This window comes from Halichondria panicea, chromosome 1 (genome assembly GCF_963675165.1).
Source record: "Halichondria panicea chromosome 1, odHalPani1.1, whole genome shotgun sequence".
Classification (NCBI taxonomy): Eukaryota; Metazoa; Porifera; class Demospongiae; order Suberitida; family Halichondriidae; genus Halichondria; species Halichondria panicea.
In genome coordinates this window covers 12,585,113-12,604,163 of record NC_087377.1, presented here as the reverse complement: position 1 = coordinate 12,604,163, position 19,051 = coordinate 12,585,113, and the positions used below count along the sequence as shown (strand labels likewise).

At 40.2% G+C, this 19,051-nt stretch overlaps 3 protein-coding genes and 3 long non-coding RNA genes across 13 annotated transcripts in view; 3 read left to right on the top strand and 3 right to left on the bottom strand.

Moving 5' to 3' along the window:
• The window catches only part of LOC135349820 (uncharacterized), a 56,561-nt gene extending 52,487 nt beyond the window's left edge, over positions 1-4,074 (bottom strand). Inside the window, exons 1-6 of one of the 6 annotated variants that reach the window (XM_064548440.1) lie at positions 3,418-4,069; positions 1,897-2,031; positions 1,640-1,804; positions 1,237-1,378; positions 605-714; positions 7-159 (exon numbers count right to left, since the gene is read on the bottom strand). In XM_064548440.1, coding sequence (XP_064404510.1) covers positions 24-159; positions 605-714; positions 1,237-1,378; positions 1,640-1,731 — 480 coding nt within the window. In that variant the 5' untranslated portion in view covers positions 1,732-1,804; positions 1,897-2,031; positions 3,418-4,069 and the 3' untranslated portion in view covers positions 7-23. The other 5 variants (XM_064548435.1, XR_010399008.1, XR_010399007.1 and 2 more) reach the window with 5 other exon arrangements.
• A 3,246-nt stretch (positions 4,075-7,320) lies between these two features.
• LOC135350018 (uncharacterized) lies at positions 7,321-14,164 on the bottom strand. The gene is made up of 9 exons (XM_064548705.1): positions 13,835-14,164; positions 13,557-13,738; positions 13,225-13,504; positions 12,957-13,021; positions 12,838-12,908; positions 12,722-12,773; positions 12,618-12,661; positions 8,859-8,982; positions 7,321-7,941 (listed from the first exon to the last, which is right to left on the bottom strand). The coding sequence occupies exons 3-8, from the start codon at positions 13,326-13,328 to the stop codon at positions 8,908-8,910; spliced, it is 411 nt and encodes a 136-aa protein (XP_064404775.1). The 5' UTR covers positions 13,329-13,504; positions 13,557-13,738; positions 13,835-14,164; the 3' UTR covers positions 7,321-7,941; positions 8,859-8,907.
• LOC135349354 (uncharacterized) lies at positions 9,326-10,376 on the top strand. The gene has a single exon (XM_064547890.1). The coding sequence runs from the start codon at positions 9,456-9,458 to the stop codon at positions 10,359-10,361; it is 906 nt and encodes a 301-aa protein (XP_064403960.1). The 5' UTR covers positions 9,326-9,455; the 3' UTR covers positions 10,362-10,376.
• Positions 10,507-11,751, bottom strand: LOC135350277 (uncharacterized). Its single transcript, XR_010399100.1, has 3 exons — positions 11,608-11,751; positions 11,268-11,540; positions 10,507-11,010 (listed from the first exon to the last, which is right to left on the bottom strand). It is a non-coding gene; the product is annotated as an uncharacterized LOC135350277 (long non-coding RNA).
• Positions 14,165-14,298: 134 nt separating the features above from the next.
• Positions 14,299-16,572, top strand: LOC135350727 (uncharacterized). Of its 3 annotated transcripts, XR_010399246.1 has the most exons (4): positions 14,299-14,360; positions 14,451-14,813; positions 15,451-15,768; positions 16,129-16,570. It is a non-coding gene; the product is annotated as an uncharacterized LOC135350727 (long non-coding RNA). The 3 variants fall into 3 exon arrangements; XR_010399247.1 differs by lacking the exon at positions 14,299-14,360 and having other exon boundaries at positions 14,403-14,813; positions 15,451-15,811; positions 16,129-16,572; XR_010399245.1 differs by lacking the exon at positions 14,299-14,360 and having other exon boundaries at positions 14,403-14,813; positions 16,129-16,569.
• Positions 16,573-17,726: 1,154 nt separating this feature from the next.
• On the top strand, positions 17,727-18,146 carry LOC135350506 (uncharacterized). The gene is made up of 2 exons (XR_010399172.1): positions 17,727-17,866; positions 17,947-18,146. It is a non-coding gene; the product is annotated as an uncharacterized LOC135350506 (long non-coding RNA).
• The last annotated feature ends 905 nt before the right edge of the window (positions 18,147-19,051 follow it).

Sequence of the window (19,051 nt, the reverse complement as noted above, 5' to 3'; positions counted from 1 at the left end):
GTGCATGTGTGGTAGTATGTGCATTATATATACCCTATAGCTTTCAATAATCTATTGCAGCTTTTATTACAATGTAAACAATACATGTAGCACTGCATCTGTTCACATAACAAAGAGTAAGAAAAACAACAGAATTTATTGTCAGACTTGTCCAGATTCCTGCAGCAAATATAAATCACAGCACATAAAGCATTTAAATTATTATTAACGAGTCTCGCTATGTTTTGCTTCACTCAAACAGTATTAGATGGTACATGTATCATAAGAGGTTTTAGTTTTTTGACAATGAACCCACACTCATTACAGTAGACTATCGTTAATCCGGCCACCCTTGGGACAGTGCAGCTTGGCCGGTTAGTTACAATAGCCGTGGCTTAAAACTTAGTGGTGGAAAAGGGGGAGAGAGTGGGTGGAGCAACAAGGATAAATAGTGGTGGAGAGAGTGGCTGAAGTGACCGAATGTACATAATTATAGGTAAAGTCATCCTAAACCTAAACTTAATGAGCAGGGCTTTGAGTTTAATGTTCATATATAATAATATAAATAATAATAATAGAAACTGTTATGCAGTAAACAACTATAGATATCATTACGCAGACTCACGTTGGATCATGTTGTTCTATTCTCCCTCTGAGGATCATTCTCCCCAGAAGCTGACAGAGTGAGGTGAGACAGTCCACTCCAGCAGACTGCACTAGGGCATTGTCACTGCTCTGTGACATGGGTGGAGGGAGATGCATGTAAATTAATAACTGGAGTGTATACATTACCTATTGATAAACAATGGACACAAAAGTGTTTTGGAGCAAACGTTAACCTGTGCTATTGTAAATAATGTCTTCTATACGTTCTATACAGTCTCATTAATATAGTGTTAGAGCAACATTGAACGCACTCAAAGAAATGATCACGAAAGAGAAAGAGAGTATTAGAGCAACATTGAACACATGCACTCAAAATAAATGTAGCGTATAACAAGAATACAAATACAAATACAAGCAATTAAATGTTCTGTGCAATCCACTACTCTGTTTCAGTGAAGCACTTTACTGTAGTGACGACCATTGCCTATTCACCTCGGAAAAAGTGGTCAGGTTGAAACCTGACTAACCTGACTGGTGGCTACGGCCCTGCACTACTCTGTTTCAGTGAAGCACTGGTGTCTAAGAAATTTCAACCCATACACTTGTACTATCACTAAAGCAACTGGAGAGTTTATATCTTACTTATCTCACCCGTTTGAGCAGTGTCTCCAGGAGGTTGATGTGTTGAGGGTAGTGTCTGTGTTGTAGTGTCTCAGCACAGAGGAGGAGGAGGGAGGACACTCGGTCACCACACCCACTTACATCACTCAGCTCTCCAAGCAGGAGAATGAAACTGGAGAGGGGGGTACAAGATTAGTAAAACTGCCTCAATTTACATCACACAACACATTCACAAGCTGTACTCAACCCTTGGATCCACTAGTGACCACCACATTTATACCACATGCACATGTACAAAGTACCTTATCAAACACATCTTTGTACATGATCAGTACACCTAATCTACACAACATCAACATACCTTTATCCCATACTCCACTACACCCTCAATCACATAGCATATCCACACATATCACATATCACACACCCTCACTCTTCTCCCACAGCTCTCCCGGCTTGTGATAGTGTGAGTCCATACATCCTCCCTTCCTCATTTTGGGGGCCAGTGAACCACACCGGGTACATCTGCTGGTCTGGGTTGTCATGAATACGATGCACCACGCCAAATACAGCCGGTCCATGATCAATATCAGATGAGCTGAGGAATGGGGAGGAAGAACAGTAATTGAATTGCTTCTAATCCCAAAACGTATACTGCATGACTATAATTATACACATACTCAAGATCACCAGCCTCAGGAGTTCCTTTGCCATGCAGTTGATCCTATCTTACATAGTCTGCCAGCTCCTCTAGGTTAATTAATTGGTCTTCCAGAGTAATTAACTCTTCATCATCCATTAATAGTCAATCAAGCAAGCAAGCAGCTGCAATGAGACAAAACAGAGGGTAAAGATCCACTACACAATAAACATCAAGTGAGACAGGGATTTAGCTCTGATAAAGGGTCATGCAATCTATAACCATTATTTGATGGACATAAATGATAAAGGGTCATGCAATGTACATAATCATTACTGGTTGGCTGGTCTCTGGGTAGCCTCGATCCCAGCCCCTCTCACCAGAGGGCCTGGTATTCACTGTTTGCGAGTGGGTGTATTCAATAGTAAATTTATTAGTAAAACTGTTTGTAATTTATCAATTAACCTTTTGTACTATGGTCACCCACGTAGTTGATTAAACTATTTAGTGTCAAGAGAGAGAAATCGCCATCACAACTCTAGGCTCATACGAGGAGCACTGATCTTACTGAGATGGCATCAAACAAGTGTCTGGAAGCAAGTAGATTTGCCAGAGCCGGTCGGTACTGACAGAAAAACGCCTACCACTCTACCACAGTACAAAAGAAGACAAAATCTGACTTTTCAACATTGGAGAGAGCTTGAGCAAGAGCAGAACAGAAGTAGAAGCCATCACAACAAAACTAGTCACTAGTCTAGATCGTAAATGTTGTAAGTAGCTGTGTTATTCTTATTAAAACTGCTGTGATTTGTGCAATTGCATCATTGTAAAATATACAATATACTGACTAATTTACTAAGATATCTCGATCCCCAAGAATCTTGGGGCAACTGACGCATGCGCAGACAGTGTATACCAGGCCGTCTTTCTCAATTGAGAGAGGCCAGCTGGAATCGAGGCTAGTCTCTGGGAGGAACTCCCTCATAACCATGGAGGCTGACATACACAAAAATGGTAGTGGACTCATGTAAAGTGTATCTAGAAAGTGAAAGCACTAGCGAATGCAGTGATGTCATTGTAATGACGTAATAAAACGTCTCATATTTCACATGGAGACTAGGTATCACTGGCCAACTATGGACATGGTTCAAACACTAATAGACAACACTTCATGGCAATTGGTAGAAGAGCTTCCTCCCCTCTACGAGTTTTGCATGTATCTGGCGTTCCTCAAGTTAAGGAAGCATCTTGGGGCCTATATATGCTTTTCTTAGTCTATATCAATGATCTATCAGAAAAATTAACTTTGAAACTTGTGCAGATGATGCCAAACTAGTTGCCCCCAATAACGTCTTGCAGTGATCATACAATTATACTATTTTCGTTTGTCTATGGTCCGTCCAACGAAGGGAAACCAAGTTTATCCTAGGAGGCTACACCAAAACAACAGACTACAAAACTCGCCTCACTAAACTCAATATGCTCAATGGTTTGAGCTCCAAGACATTAGTGAAGTGTCTTAAATATACCCGCCAGATAATGTAGAGCTGAGTACACATCTATGTACTCACCTCCAATCTAGCTCGTAGCTGGTCAAGACCAATTGCTCCTCTCCGAGATGATCAGTCAGCTCCTTCCATGTTGAGCAACTTTTCATCCATTGGTAAATCACTCCCATTAAGCATCCAGCATTGTCATTGCAACACGCAACACGTATCTTCAATCTATAGTGGTCCAGGAGAAAATGAGATTAAAGTGGGTAGTATGATTAAATTAACTAATAACGTATTTATTACTAGCACTTATACTTTACAAGTATAAAGTTTATGGTGTGACAAAACAATGGTTAATCACATCAGCACAATGTAACAGGATTGCAAAATAAAACCACATGCAGACAGTTAGGTCCCATAATACGGTTTCTTACTGGGTATGTATAGTGTAAATTGTTTTCGCGTTAGAATAATGAGTACGTCTTTTCTCCACATACAAAAACAATTATGAGCAAACAAGTAACAATCTTGACAACATCAATAAATATATAGTAAATTATCAGTACAGACACTAATCACTTAGACATTTGGATCCTTGTGTATACCACATGCACATCTACAAAAGTAAGTGACCCCTTATCACACACATGATCAGTACACCTAATCTACAACATCAACATACCTTTATCCCATACCCCACTACACCCTCAATCATATAGCATATCCACACACATCACACACCCTCACTCTTCTCCCACGGCTCTCCTGGCTTGTGAGAGTCCATACATCCTCCCCTCCTCATTTTGGGGGCCAGTGAACCACACGAGTACATCTGCTGGTCTGGGTTGTCATGGACACGATGCACCACCTTAAATACACCCGGTCCAGGATCAATACCAGTGGAGCTGAGGAAGGAGGGGGAAGAACGAATATAATTTGCTTCTTATCAAAGTGTATTGCACATCTTTTAAACAGCTGGTTCAGGTAGTAAAACAGTCGAAAGAGCTTTAAGCGCTCAATGTACAACAGTATTGATTACGAAGCAGCAGCTTACAAGGTTAGAGAAAGAGATAGAGAACTTTGAGTGCTGTAGAAGTGAAGTAAAGATAGAGATAATGTATAGTGGTCACCCATGCATGGTATCGTATTACTAGAATATTTTGCTGGTGAAAACCCTTTTGCGAATGAGCCAAATCAGCAGAAAATTTGACCCTAACTATTGCGTTCTGGCAAGGATCGTGTGTATTTATTTAGGTTTTGCGGATTTATTGTTGCGGATTGATCAACCATCGCAAAGTTCGCAAATGTTTGATGCATGCTTGCAAAACATTCTAGCATATAATACTGTACATACAAGATGGAGATATAAGACAAGGAATGTAGTGGTCACCCACAACTTGGTGATCTGTTACAGAACACAAAGGATTCGGAATTAAGGTGATACACTTTATACTAGCTAAACTGCAACAGGTTTGCAAAATACAACCACAACCAGCTAGGTCCATAATACAGTATATTCAAAGGTTTTTTAAGGGGCCTTTATACTTGTAGTGTTGTTTTCACACAGTCAGCTAGTGAAAAAAGAGCACGACTATTCTCCACATACAATGAAAAGGTAATAATGAGCTGAGCAAATTTTACAATCTTGAAAACACACTTCAAATTATCAGCACAGTCTACAGTCTGTACAGTGTCTCACCACAGGCCTTGGTGACGCTGGTGAGAGCAGCAGCTGTCCCTTGTCTAACTGAGGGTATGCTGTCCTCAAGGTTGGCAAAGAACAGTAGGAACAGTTCATCCAGCCACAATCTGAGGAGAGTAGGGGAACACCAACAGCCAGCAGTCAGTACTCTATAATGAAGTACAGTACAATTGATCGGAGCACAAAATCAAACAATTTTATGCCCTCAAATAAAAGTTTCTGTTATATTTGCGTTGCATGTTTTTATGGAGCCAAAAAAACGCAAACTAAACGGTAGCGTATTATTCATAAATGCACCGTAATTACGTATAATTATTGTCCTATGGAGAAATTGCTGAGGTAGCAATATTATTCTGTACGTAGCTATAGCTAGTAACTTTACTAGTGTGTGTCCAGGGGCACATGGGCACATGAAAAGCAATGGGGAGACTGCAGAATTAACTCAATACATTGTATATGCAAGGCTGGAAGAAGAGAAAGTTGGCAGTAACGAATGTTCTACTCAAACTATAACCTCCAAACAAAAGGAAAACCTCTCTATCATATCTAAACGATAATAATTGTAGGTGTTTGTAAATGGTAAGCATCAGTCAATCAATAAACACAATCTGTACTAGGGTGGGTAGATTTGGTAAAGGCCTAAGAATAATAAGCAACAATCACTCTGCATGATCCAAACAGACGGTAAAGACCCACTACACTAAAAACATTAAGTGAGACAACAATTAGGGTCGAACTGCATGCATGTGTGTGTATGGGGAGGGGGGTAGTAATAAGTCAATAAATGCATTAAAATGAAACGAAGGAAGATTCATGTTTGCCTGTTTACGTAAATGTTGTTAGAATGAATAGCTTGCATGGCTTGTGTACAGTCCCACTTATTTATTACCACTAGATCTACCACATGCCATATCTAATGTACTGACTGCATACTCACCAGCCTTAGGAGTTCCTTTGCCAGTTGCTCCTCGTGATAGCCCCATGTATCATAATTATGGTTTCTTATTTACGAATCCTGCAAAATTCACTAAAATGTTGGTGACTCGGCCACCTATATTCTTCATAGAGCATAATTTCTGCCAATTACCTTATAGTGGGTATAATTATAGCAGGCTATTGTCGTATGGTGGAAATTTTCGTATCAGTGGTTACAAAATGAAATCATGTTCAACGTCACCATCCTGACCTGTACGAATACAAATGGTAGTTTGTATGAACATTTGAACCAACAAAAATTATCCGCTATACAGTATACCAGTTGTTTCAAACCAAATTTTAACCAAATTTTAACGTGTATCCCATAATCTGGCCACACAACATTGTGAAACCCTAGTTGTTACATAAGCTACAAGAATACACTCTGGAAACACTCTGATCATAAGTTGTTTTTCTTTTACCATTACCTACATGTATATGCTTTATAGAGCATAATTTCTGCCAATAGCGGGTTATTTTCGCATGGTGGAAATGTTCGTATCAGTGATTACAAAATTAAAACTGCGAAATTGCTCATAATTATGTTCAACGTCACCATCCTGACCTGTACGAATACAAATGGGTAGTTTGTATGAAAAATTTGCACCCACGAAAATTACCCGCTATACAGTACTAGTTGTTTCAAACCAAATTTTTAAATGTGTATCCCATAATCTGATTAATAGAGGCCACACAACATTGTGAAGCCCTAGCTGTTACATAAGCTACAAGAATACACTCTGGAAACACTTTGAGTATTAGTTAGACCATGTGTAGTAGGTTTCTTAGCTGGATAGTAAACCTGAGGGAGTGTAGTGGCTGAGGCAAGCCTCTAATTGACGGAGGCGCAGCCAGGACAATTAGTGGCTTTCAGAAGCCACTAATCACTCCCAGGGTTACTATCCAGCTAAGAAGCCATGGTCTATCTCGCTTAGAAAATGCATTTTTGTGGGTACTAGTTAGAGCCCTGCTAGCAGTTCACTAACTCAGATTAGAAAAAATTTGCATATTCAAGCTTTGAAGTGGCCACTGCTAATGAGGTGTCTATCCAACTAAGAAACCTGCTAGCAGGTCACTATCTGAGTTAGTGACCTGCTAGCAGGGCTCTAACTAGTACCCACAAAAATGCATTTTCTAAGCTAGATAGACCATGTGTAGTAGGTTTCTTAGCTGGATAGTAACCCTTTGGGAGTGATTAGTGGCTTCTGCAAGTCACCTCGGTATGACATGCAGGAGTAATAGTCTAATTATAAGACTTGATTAGCTTACTCAGTATTAATAAACCTAGGCCCACTGAACGGAATGTAATTACAGGAATGTAATTACAGCTCTCAATCAAGCCTAATTACTCCTGCCTGTTGTACCTCCTCTGGTTGGCTTCACCTATTTAACTTGTGCACTCCTGATACAACTAAGAGACCTAGCTACTATACACCTACTCTAAAGACAAGATACAAGCTTCCTAATTAAAACTACCAGGAACAGATAACATTACAGCACACTTTAGCCTGACACTTTTTCTTAATCAGAGGAATGGGAAAACTTACGACTCGATTGCTATGTAGATAGGAACGGGTGCGCTATTTATAGATTATCTCTTTGTACAACTATATCATGAAGCATCGTGGGTGCTGATGTCTGTGCTAAAGCTTTATGGCATGAAGCTACTAGTTATTACATATCCCTTTACCGTTCAATCGCAACCGTGGGGAAAAGGGTTATCACTTTAGTTTGAATTTGAATTTGTGGTCAGCCCAACCCACCAACTTAGCTTGATTTGATCGCCGCTCCCCCCCCCAATGAAGACTTGGCTTAGAAGTAGTCTCGAATTCCAGCCTCTTTGTAAGACGAATTTGGGGAGGGCGTGGCCAGACTAGCTTAGAAGATGGGCTCCGTTGTTGTTGTAATATTTACAACAATTTGACCTGCACATAATTATTACATTTAATGCAGTAGGAATTGATGTCTGACCATGATTGTTGCTAAGTGGGATTCCTCAAAGTTTAAATTAATGTTAAAGTCCATAATTAATGGCTGCTGCTCTCGTGAAACAGTGCAGCTTTTTGCAGCTCTTTTCTCACTCTTGCAGCTACCAATAGCTATATATTATTATGTAGCGTTCTAGTGCAAAACTAACTATATAGTAAGTAGAGTAGCAGCACTTGATCTATGGAGAAGTTTTGCTATGCAGTATTCTGAAAAGGCTGCAATGGCATTATACTCAAGAACAAAGCAAATCTACGTACAAATTGAAATCCAAGAAAACTTGAGGAAGGCGCTTACTTAGGTGTAGTTTAGCTATTCATTCTTTAGAATGATAATTATCATAATTAATTTTCACTGCACTTGATTGATTATTGAGCAGCATGGCGGTCTATATAATAGTTAGACAGGTGAGTCTGTTTAGCCCTCAGCCACTTTAGTACCCTCGCTACGCTCGGGATACTAAATCAGTGCCTTCGGGCTTCTAAATCCCACAGACACCTCCAAAACAGTGTCTAACTCATTTAGATACTAGTGCGCATGCGCAAACCGCTTGACTGCAATACAATTACTTGACAACGGAATACTAGGTATACTAAGTAAGTTGTAGGTATACTAAGTCCCATAGTGTACCTGCTCTGAGGCACTTTTCCCATGTACTTCCCATGCATGTATTTCCCGTGTAGATCTTATCAACTATAGTGTCTAAACACAGACATGCAGACACACAAACACAGTGCAGATAACAAAATTATATACGTATGTTGTTGTGCGCATACGCACTGACGCATAATTATATTGAACAATGAATCCAAGCATTAATCCAATCAACTAAACAGAATCAACTAAACAGACTCACCTGTTGAGCTGGAAGAGTGGCTGCTTTGGCTGCTTATTTCCTGGCGGTATCAATATCCACAGTAGCGTAGGTGACCTGATGTTGGTCTACTGTGGCAGTTGTGTTGCCTTTTGTGTGGGACTGGCTGGAGGTAAGGGAAACATAGATTACCGGCACCACTGTAATAGCCTGGGGTGTCAGGAAACAACAGATTAGCCCTTACAGAGTGTATATACCTATACAGGTTTCAAGCTCCTGATCTGTACAATGTGAAGCAGGAAAAATATATTGGGTAAACAATGTACACTAATTCACCATACATGACACATCCAATAACACTAACCCAAACATGATTAAGTATTAGTTAGACCATGTGTAGTAGGTTTCTTAGCTGGATAGTAAACCTGAGGGAGTGTAGTGGCTGAGGCAAGCCTCTAATTGACGGAGGCGCAGCCGAGGACAATTAGTGGCTTGCAGAAGCCACTAACCACTCCCGAGGGTTACTATCCAGCTAAGAAGCCGTACTACACATGGTCTATCTCGCTTAGAAAATGCATTTTTAAGGTTTAATGAGATTAGTTTCATGCAAAAAAGAGAGTTTCAAGCTAGTAAAAAGAGATGTCTTTCAAATTTAGAGAGCCCAAAGATTTTAGCTCAATGTACCACGACTGTACTGGTCCTGGATGTACCTTTTGTAGTTGGAGAGCGGAGCACCCCATCAGACTTAATTGGGAGTCAGTTTTTGATGAACCAGATGACCGTATCGTTGGTGGAATACAAGTAACCAGCTCCCAAATGGGCGATCCCTACAAGGCCCTGTCAACGCAACAAACTGACGAGTATTTGAACCAATTTGAAGAAAATCTATTGGATTTCCCTCCGATAAGTGATGATTTGCTCACTCAAGTCGACTATTTAATTGATGCTGCTATAACCAATTCTCAAACTGCAAGCTTTGACTCCACTACTGGTACTACTTCCACCACTGCTGTCACTGCTGTCTCTACTACAGCTACAGTTTCTCATTACGCTTCCCCAAAAAAACAAAAATATATTGATAGTATTAAGAAAAGCAGCATTCCGCAAAAAACTAAGAGTTGTACACAATGGGCTGTCAAGTTATGGATTGACTGGGCTATGTCAAGAAATAAAGCGCTACTAGCTGGAGAAAACGCATTCAGCACCTCTATCAATGACCTAACAGTGGCAGAAATGAATTTTTGGCTTTCAAGATTCGTTTTAGAAGTAAGGAAACAAAGATGTAAACAACCTTACCCTCCTAACACTTTATACCAACTAATTTGTGGGTTACAGCGCCACCTCAAAGAGAATGGAAGGCCAGACGTTAAGATATTTGATGACCCTGCCTTGCACGACTTTCGAAGTGATGATGTGCGATCTTTTGCTGAGCCTGCTGAACCTGTTCAGAAAAGCAAAGAAACCGAAACTGCTCAGAAGACCATGCTGCCTACTATTTCTATTTCTGGTGGAACTAATATAACAATCAATTTGTCTTCTAATTAATTTTGTGCTTAAGGGTGCCCGCACATAGTAACAAATTGACATAATTTAACCACAAAAATGCAACGTTCAGATCCTGAGACTTGCACACGCAGTATTTAATTTCAATGCGTGCGCTAGTATAGTAGTAACCACAAGTAACAACATAGTGGTTTTGTGAGAATGTCTTCAATTAAATTAACTACAAGCTGCAAAAGAAAATCAGGTAGCTACACAAACTAATAAATCAATAACAAAATAACACAATCCAATAAATACAGAGCCAGATTTGTAGCAAAGGAGTGCCTTCAGTAGTAGATGGGAGAAACGTAAGTGTGCCAATAGACCCCAGTCTCAGTACAATCAGCACGAGTGTCCGAGTTCCTCAACTAGCATTAGTCACACAGCAGGTTGGATTGTCTTTTAATGTTAATACACACTGTCTTCATTTGTGTCGAGTGGAGACGTTTCTCTTCAGTGCTTTAGACGTGTACTATCCACGATTCGAGCTGTTCATGGCACTATCCAGTGTTGTCCTTTCTCCTCAATGGCCACCTGCATGTTGATACGTCCGGTTGAGTGGCTGGTTGGGTCTTCCACCATGTTCCAGCACACAATGGCATCGCATCCTTCAGAAGCTGGAGATCCTTGCCACCAAGTTAGCAGAATGGTCCTGTGGTCAGGTACGAAAAAAATATTGTGAACAGGGGTGATGACAAAAATAAGTTGGTCCCTATGGATGGATTCTACCTGACCCGGTGCCACTACATAATTATTCACTGTACATGCACATGTATTGTCCAGATGAAGGGGACAGTCACCTTTCTGGCAAAAAACTTGGGATGGAGGACCTATACTTACAAACACGCTAGGAACTCGTCTGGAAGGTTGGCAATCTGTGTTATTATTTATTTTATGTATCACACTCACAGAAGCTCATTTCCAGATGTCCTGGCGATGGAGGCAGTTACGACACACCATTCACTGATCAGCTGCCTCCCCAACCTCCCTATTCGGTCTGCTAATAAGCAGATGGAGCTGTGTGGACCTCACAAAAGCGGAGGTTCCACCAATCTGATGCCCGGGGAAGCCAAGCATTACTGCAGCCCAGACAAAGAGACTGGTCCAACTTGGCCTGGAGCACAGCACTCTGGTGACACTGAGGTCCAAGAGTGGTATTACACACAGGCTTTCATGGAAGCTCTGAAGGGGGAGGGAGTGAAAAGCAAGGCCCTGTGTATCAAGCTAGCAAAGCTAGTTCATAGTTTACCTTCAAAGTCCATCAAAACAGCAGCCAACCCTGGCAGAAGTCTATGAGCCAGCCAATTGTCAGCGCTGTCTGTAGCCCCAGCGTTGCCTATCTCTTCTCTTCAGGCTACTAACAAAATAATGGCTCTTGATCTTCAACGCTAATTCTGCACTCTATGTACGCAATTGGGGCGTGGTCTACAGGCTTACGTATTAATTTATACTCTAGCGTATGCGTACGCTAGAGCCAGATATAAAAAGTGTTCGATCTGACTATCTACGTACAGGACTTGGTCTATATTTAGCATGCTGCTATAATTAGGTAAGGTGAACAAAGTTACGGGCTGACTTTGTCCATATACGGTCTAGATTTTTCTCTAGAGGGTGTGTCATGACAAAAAATTCTCATAAATAGATAACAAAGGGATTTTACAACAAAAGCTCTTCGTAATGTTGAAGAGCTGTGTGTAGTGCACCTGCAAACAAACAATCAAGTCCATAGCTCTACTGGTTTCCTAAGCGGAACTTCTTTTAGCTATATGATGAAAATCAAGTGTAAAATCTGTTGTCATCATCCTTTCCTCTCCATTTTTGGAATGCACACTAGTAGAGTGTTGCTTCATAATCCTGTGAAGGATCCATGTCTCCCCTGCAGGTAGTTTCATAGTTAGCTTTCCCTAGCAACGTGTGTGTGGGCGTACGTGGGCGTAGGTGTTCCAGCACCCTTAAAAATGATAGTAATCTGTCTGAGTTTAATTATATTCATGCATCTGTGGTTTTAGTTAGAAACCTGTGGGTACTAGTTAGAAACCTGCTAGCAGGTCACTAACTCAGATAGTGACCTGCTAGCAGGTTTCTTAGTTGGATAGACACCTCATTAGCAGTGGCCACTTCAAAGCTTGAATATGCAAATTTTTTCTAACTTGTAATTATAGTAGTTCAGTATAGAATGCCAACCAAAACAGACACCTATATTAGTCGCAATACTTTCACGACTGCAATACTTTCACGACTGCGCACAAACACACTCACCACATTCCCAAGCTGGCCATAGCTGCAGGCAGCCTCTGAGCACCCTGTACGAAGAGTGGAGCTTCAGTAATGATTGAGTATAAAGACGAGTTTCACATATATACCTGTCCATGCAGTGTTCATTACACTGTATTCCTCTTCGTTGACCACTATTTTCTGTGTTGTACAAAAATAGTCGCCATTGCAGCATAAGAATATGTGTATGTTGATGACTATATACCACATTATCACTGTTGATGGTAACCTCATCATAGGTTAGTGAACTGGAGAAGGGTTCTGTGAAGCAGGATTCTGTGAGGTGTGGCAATAAACTGATGCTAACAATACACCAATACTCACCACATCCCACATTATAGGTGATTCTGTTGTAGCCTTCTTTGTTCACTGCTGGAGGCTGCATGGTACTGTGTTAAAAGAGGTAGTGAGTGAAAAACAAGTCAACCTTTTTTAGGGTCATTGTGTCTTAGTTAATAAAAGGTATATGGATCATAACACAAAACCAAGACAATACAATCGAAGCTTAAATCTTCACTAGTATTTGATTTGAGCCACACACTCTATATGACAATTAAAAACATTAATTTCAGATCCTTTGAATGTCAATCACCTTTTCTCTTTCACCTCCAGCAAGAGTAGCACCAGTATAGCAGATGCCCCATCTATAGGTAATTCTGCAGCATACATGCATGCAGGCATGACACTGAGACACATACACTCCAACAGAGCCGGGTCAGGATCACAGAGAGCAGAGTTGTTATAAGTGACAGTCACTGCACCCACCAGTGAGAACTCAGGATCACATTGGAGGATAATGACTGAGCGCTCAGTTAGGTTAGAGTTATTGAGTAGCACTCCATTGAGTGGAGAGGCAGGTAGCACACAGGAAACTGGGTACAAGAAATGGTGTATAGACATTTTTTATAAAAGTCACTTAATTACTATAGGTTCATTTGTGCAGAAAATCTCCCCCAGTTTGGTGTCCCACTCTCCTGTAGCTAGATAGGTGGCAGTCATCCCTCTGGGAACAGTCAATCGTCACACTGCATGGAAGGTCACTTATGGACCGTGATGGTGTCGTTTTGTGGTGGGGATAATGGATCCGAGCAGTTCATTAATTGGAGCTGTGAGGTGAAAAAATAATATTAAGTGTTTGTCCAACCAAGAACTGAACTCACGAGTTGTGGGAGGGAGTGTGGGTATAAATCAGCTTAGCTTACCTTGTTAGTCAAAAATAAGCCTTCTTTGCCACTTGCACTCTCTTGTCGTCATGTCATAAAACACGGAATCCTCAATGGTACATGGTGCGACTGGGGCTTACTACGTATATGATTGATTGATAGCGCATGTGATCTTGTTTCCACTCCATGCTGCCTGCCATGCTGCTCTTGTATATCTATGAAACCATACCTAGCCGTAAGGTTGATATAGAACTTGAGAGACCGTAGAGTCATTCCCGCTGTCTATCTAGGACAATGTATGTCATCGATGCAGAAAACTACTGCTGCATAGATCTCATCATCAATCTCCAGTGCACTGGATCCAGACACTATTAAAACAAGACGAACTTTCTCTCTCTCTAATTATTGGCATCCGGTCCTTCTTCTTCTTTGTAGCCTCCAAATAATGAAGAGTCCGCGTGCGCAGAGACTAAGCTGGACTGATAATTATGTCGAAGTTCATCTATGAAGAGTTAGAAACTAAGCTGACAGTTCATCTATAAAGAGCATAGCTCTAATTCCAATGGTAAGTAGTTCCTATAGATCTAGTATAATTAAATAAGTTATAATTTTGTTTCGGTTTAGGGATCAATGATTTGGTTAGTTTTACTTTTAGGAGGATGTCTGATTGAAGATGTATCTGTTCAGACGACCATTATATCTTCTCTGCAATCAACAAACAGAATGTATGTTTGTCCAGGAGAGATTGTTACCTATGTCTGCAGTGGAGCTGGAGATCAAATTAGGCTATCAGCACCACCACATATTCCTTTGGGCGTTCCTTTGTTGTATGTGCGTGGAGACCCTCCAGGATTAGGACGTCTAGAAGATGGCCCCATTGTATCGAATCTTATTTCGACTATTTCACCTTCGATGGTAGCAGATTTAATAGTGCAAAATTCTTCATTGCCGGAGTTCTCTGTTCGTTGCACTGTTCTTTCACCTTCTGATGAAGCTGTAGTCCAGCACAAACCTTCAGGTATATACTATAGGTATATGATACACTCAGTCAATAAACAAAGCAGTTGAAGTGTATAAGTATTCTGTGATGTGCTTGTGGTAATTACTCACCATCCTCTCGTCACCTCACTTGGGAGTAGGCCCTGGCAAATTATGCCGGCATAATTTGGGACATAATAGGTTAGGTCATTATGCTGGCATAATAGGGTTAAAATTTTGAATTTGGTTAGTTTGGTGTAAATGCAACGGTCCTTTGCTGCTGCTGAATGTGTTTTTTCTCTTTAAATGCCTTTTTATATTCTAGTGTTGAATTTCAGTTATGTTCCAATGTACAATACAGGAGATAATTGTTACTATACTACTACTGAAAAATATTTATATTATTTATGACGTCAATTTGGGACATAATGGGTTCTTTCGACAAGCATAATAGGCTGAATTTGGGGCAGTGTTCAAAAGCATAATAGGCAAAAAAAGAGCATAATTTGCCAGGGCCTACCTGGGAGTATAGGCCTATACATTGATAAGTGTGGTGTATAATTATAATTATATATCTAGCCTCGAGACCAGGCCGATTTTAATCGACCTGGAATCGAGGTTAATATATATACCAAGCTATATTAAATGATCCTTGATTTTGTTTACCATAATTATAGGTCCTCCTTTAGATGTGATTTCTCCTGTGATCGGATTTTTTTTCCCACCAAACAAAGTTAACATGGCTGGTGTGCAAATTAACTGGATGCATAATAATGGAAGCTATGATCTTAGTCACTTCACGATCCAGGTGTTTGAGAGTGACACTAACACTGCAATTAAATCCATCGCTATTTCTGCAGAAAGCACTAGTTACGAAGCAATACTTGCTGTACCCGTTAGTACGACCATGAATGTCTATGCACGTATAACAGTGACGTCCAAGTGTAACCAGACAACCAATGGAGTTATGACGGACACTATTCAGATAAATAAGAGTTAGTGGCTAAAGTAGATGAAAACCATTCACACTATTTCCTAGTAAGTATTTAGTTGTTTCTCAAGTAGACCCTCACAACAATTAACTCTAAAGCCCAATAATTTTTTTTCATTTAGGTGTATGTATAAATTTCCCCAGCAATCAACAGATAACTTGTACAATTGCAGTCACATGCATGGCATTACATGGAGCGTTATATATAATTATAGCAAACAATATTCACTCTTCCTATTCAATTGCTATAATTTATAGTCAAGCTAATTTGTTTATCAAAATAATAATCTTCTAAATTTTCCGGGGTGCAATCTATGTTGAACCATCTGTCTATAAATTCATGCCATCAATTCTATTCATGCAGGTATAAAAACAGCATACGTGTTCTGGGTACTCCTTCTAGCTGCAACAATTGTCCTAACAATAATCTAGGTATATATGTCTGTGTGTCAAAACTTGTATATAGGTGTTGATGTGTACAAGCTAGGTGTTTAATTACTTAATGTTATGCAATATTTACTAGGTTCATAGTTTAATGAGTTTGTGGTAAATGTGTTGTTTTGTTCAATTTTCTTTGTTGTGCGCAGGGCCCCTTGCTCTGGCCCTGCCCCCCTTTGTTTTTGTATTTGCCATCACCCACTATCTTCCTCAGTTGTTGTTGTTATTTGTCTAAACTCACTAAGAATTGTTGCAAAGGGTCAAGTCAACTTGTACTCTAGGATAGGTAGGAGCCTGTCTCCCAACAATAGCTAACTCTCAAACTAAACTAGCCTGTCTAGTTCTTAGTCTAGATACAAGAAAGAGCTCAACAATAGGTATATACTATCTAGCCTCAATCCCAGGCCGAGTTTTCGCTTTTATAACGGATAGGTGTGATGTTCGCCTATCCGTTATAAAAGCGAAAACTCGACCTGGGATCGAAGCTTATAATTATGCTATCAAGACTTATAGTGTATATCTATTCCAGTATTGTACTGTTACGTTCAAATTAATCGTGAATTAATTGAGTTGCTGATGTTTTATTTTCTGCAATGTCCAAGATTCTATAATGAGCGTAGGACTGACTAGAAGCAATAAAAATTTAACTACATAATACGATTATCCGGACGCCTTGGTTCCAGAGGCAGGCTGGATAACTGAATAATTATGCCGGATAATCGAGGTTCTATATACTGTACTGTTGTAAACAGACTAGCCTCTCTAGCCTGTTAGTGAGGGAACTACGCTAAGTACCCGTGGATCTATGTAGACTTTAAACAGCGTTTCAATTGATATGACTTTTCAAGCAACAACAACACAAATAATTCTAGTCCTACTTTTATACACAAAAATGAAAGAAACTTCTAGAATTGTCTTTCTAAGTTACTAGCCTCGATTCCAAGCCGCTGAGAAAGACGGCCTGGTATACACTGTTTACGCATGCGCCAGAATTACCCAGAATCTGGGTAATCGTAAATTGCAGTATATTTATCAGTATTCTTATTCCGCATTAGTTTGTAAAACATTGATATCCGTTTCATTTATAATGATGTCATTGAAAAAAGAAATCTAGTCCAAGTTGTGTAATGGCTGCTACCTTCTCTTCTGCTCTCGCGTACGCGTTATCCTGTGTTGGAAAACCAGGTCTAGTCTTGAAAGACAAGCAGCTGGAGGCGTTGAAGTGTCTGTACGCTGGTGTTTATGTGGGTACCGTACCGACCGGCTATGGCAAGTCCCAGAGCAAGTCCATCTGCTTTCCAGACACTCCCTTTCTTGATTGATGTGAAGCTTGACAGGACCAGTGCACCTCTCTCTGAAAGAAGTGTTGTGATGGTGATTTCTCCTCTTGTTTCTCTGAGTGAAGCCATCTTCAAAGTGTTGGTGTGTCTGTTCGACGTTCAGTGCCATTCTCTCTGGAAGGAAGTATTGTTGTGACATTTGCCGAAAATTGGTCACAGAGTAAGTACGTGGTATCTGATCCGAGAACTGTGTGGTCTGAATGTGTTTACAATCCGAGGGACTTGTGTGTATCCGATCCGAGGGACTTGTTGCTTGAGTGTGTATCCGGACTTGTTGCTTGAGTGTGTATTAATGGATAGTGCTTTCAATGGTAAATCTATTGTGTAAGTCAATAAGTAGTCCTCACATTATGTTACGTCACAGCCACTGTACTTATCCACATTCATTTATTTTTTACCCACAGGTTTAACTAATTTCTTATGAGATTAACTGTCGCCTGAGTGTGTATCCGATCCGAGCCTCAAGTTAATGAATAAATCTACAGAGCTGATGTTTTACTTAGCTGTCTCTGTCTACAGTATATACAGAGAGAGGTAGCCTCTTCTTTTTCTTTTTTCTGTTCTTTATCACAATAAGATAAAAATTATTATTGCTTTTTAATAAGTGCTGACATCAGCGTTTTACATTCAAATTGCACAGGAAGCGACTCATCACCGACTGTGCAGATATTTTTCCATATTGCACACCCGGAAGTATTATTGCACACTTGTTATTGCACACTAGGAAGTGATTCTTATTTGGAATAAAACGTTTTCAGCAGTGAGAGAACAAGAAAAAACATAGTTTACACACTTATAATCATGCATTGCAATGTTTATCAGTCTCTTTTCTTGTTTTCTGATGCTCTGTATCACTTCTGTGCTATTTTTGCAGTGAAGCTGAGGGTCAGGAGGTTGTCAGTGTTCATATTTAACGCATCAAACAGGCATCAGTGTTGGAAGTGGGTGCTTTGAGCGGAGTATTGCACATGTAGAAGTGTACTGGACCACCATATAAGCCTGTTCAGGCTTGTATAAAGTCGTTTTGGCTTCAAAAACGGTTGTCACACTTTTCTTCAGTTATAGCGGTGCATGTTTCCTCTTCTGATACACTGGAGCATGATAGAAAGCAAGCACATGCTGTTTATCCTTCAGAACTATCCATTTTCAAAACGGGTTGCTGGTTGTCAACGTTTTTCTTGTCTTTTTTCTTGTCTGTTCTCTACAAAATCTTTAAGTAGCCTTCTGCAAGCTCTCTTGGTGTTCTAGAGTCTTATTTCTTTGTCTTTCTAGCTGTTTTCTTTCTCTTAAACTCGTCTTCAACTGGGAGAAATCAATTTTGTTGCTACGCATTCTTCTGGTTGATAAAGCAACCGCATGTTGCGCATGCGCAGATTCAACTTGCATTTTGGTTGCCAAGCAATAAATGCATTATCCTATGGATACTGATGATTATCACTCGTCCGTGCCTAGTAACTGTCACTCGTGCCTTGCAGGCACTCGTGCAGTTACTGGCACAGACTCGTGATA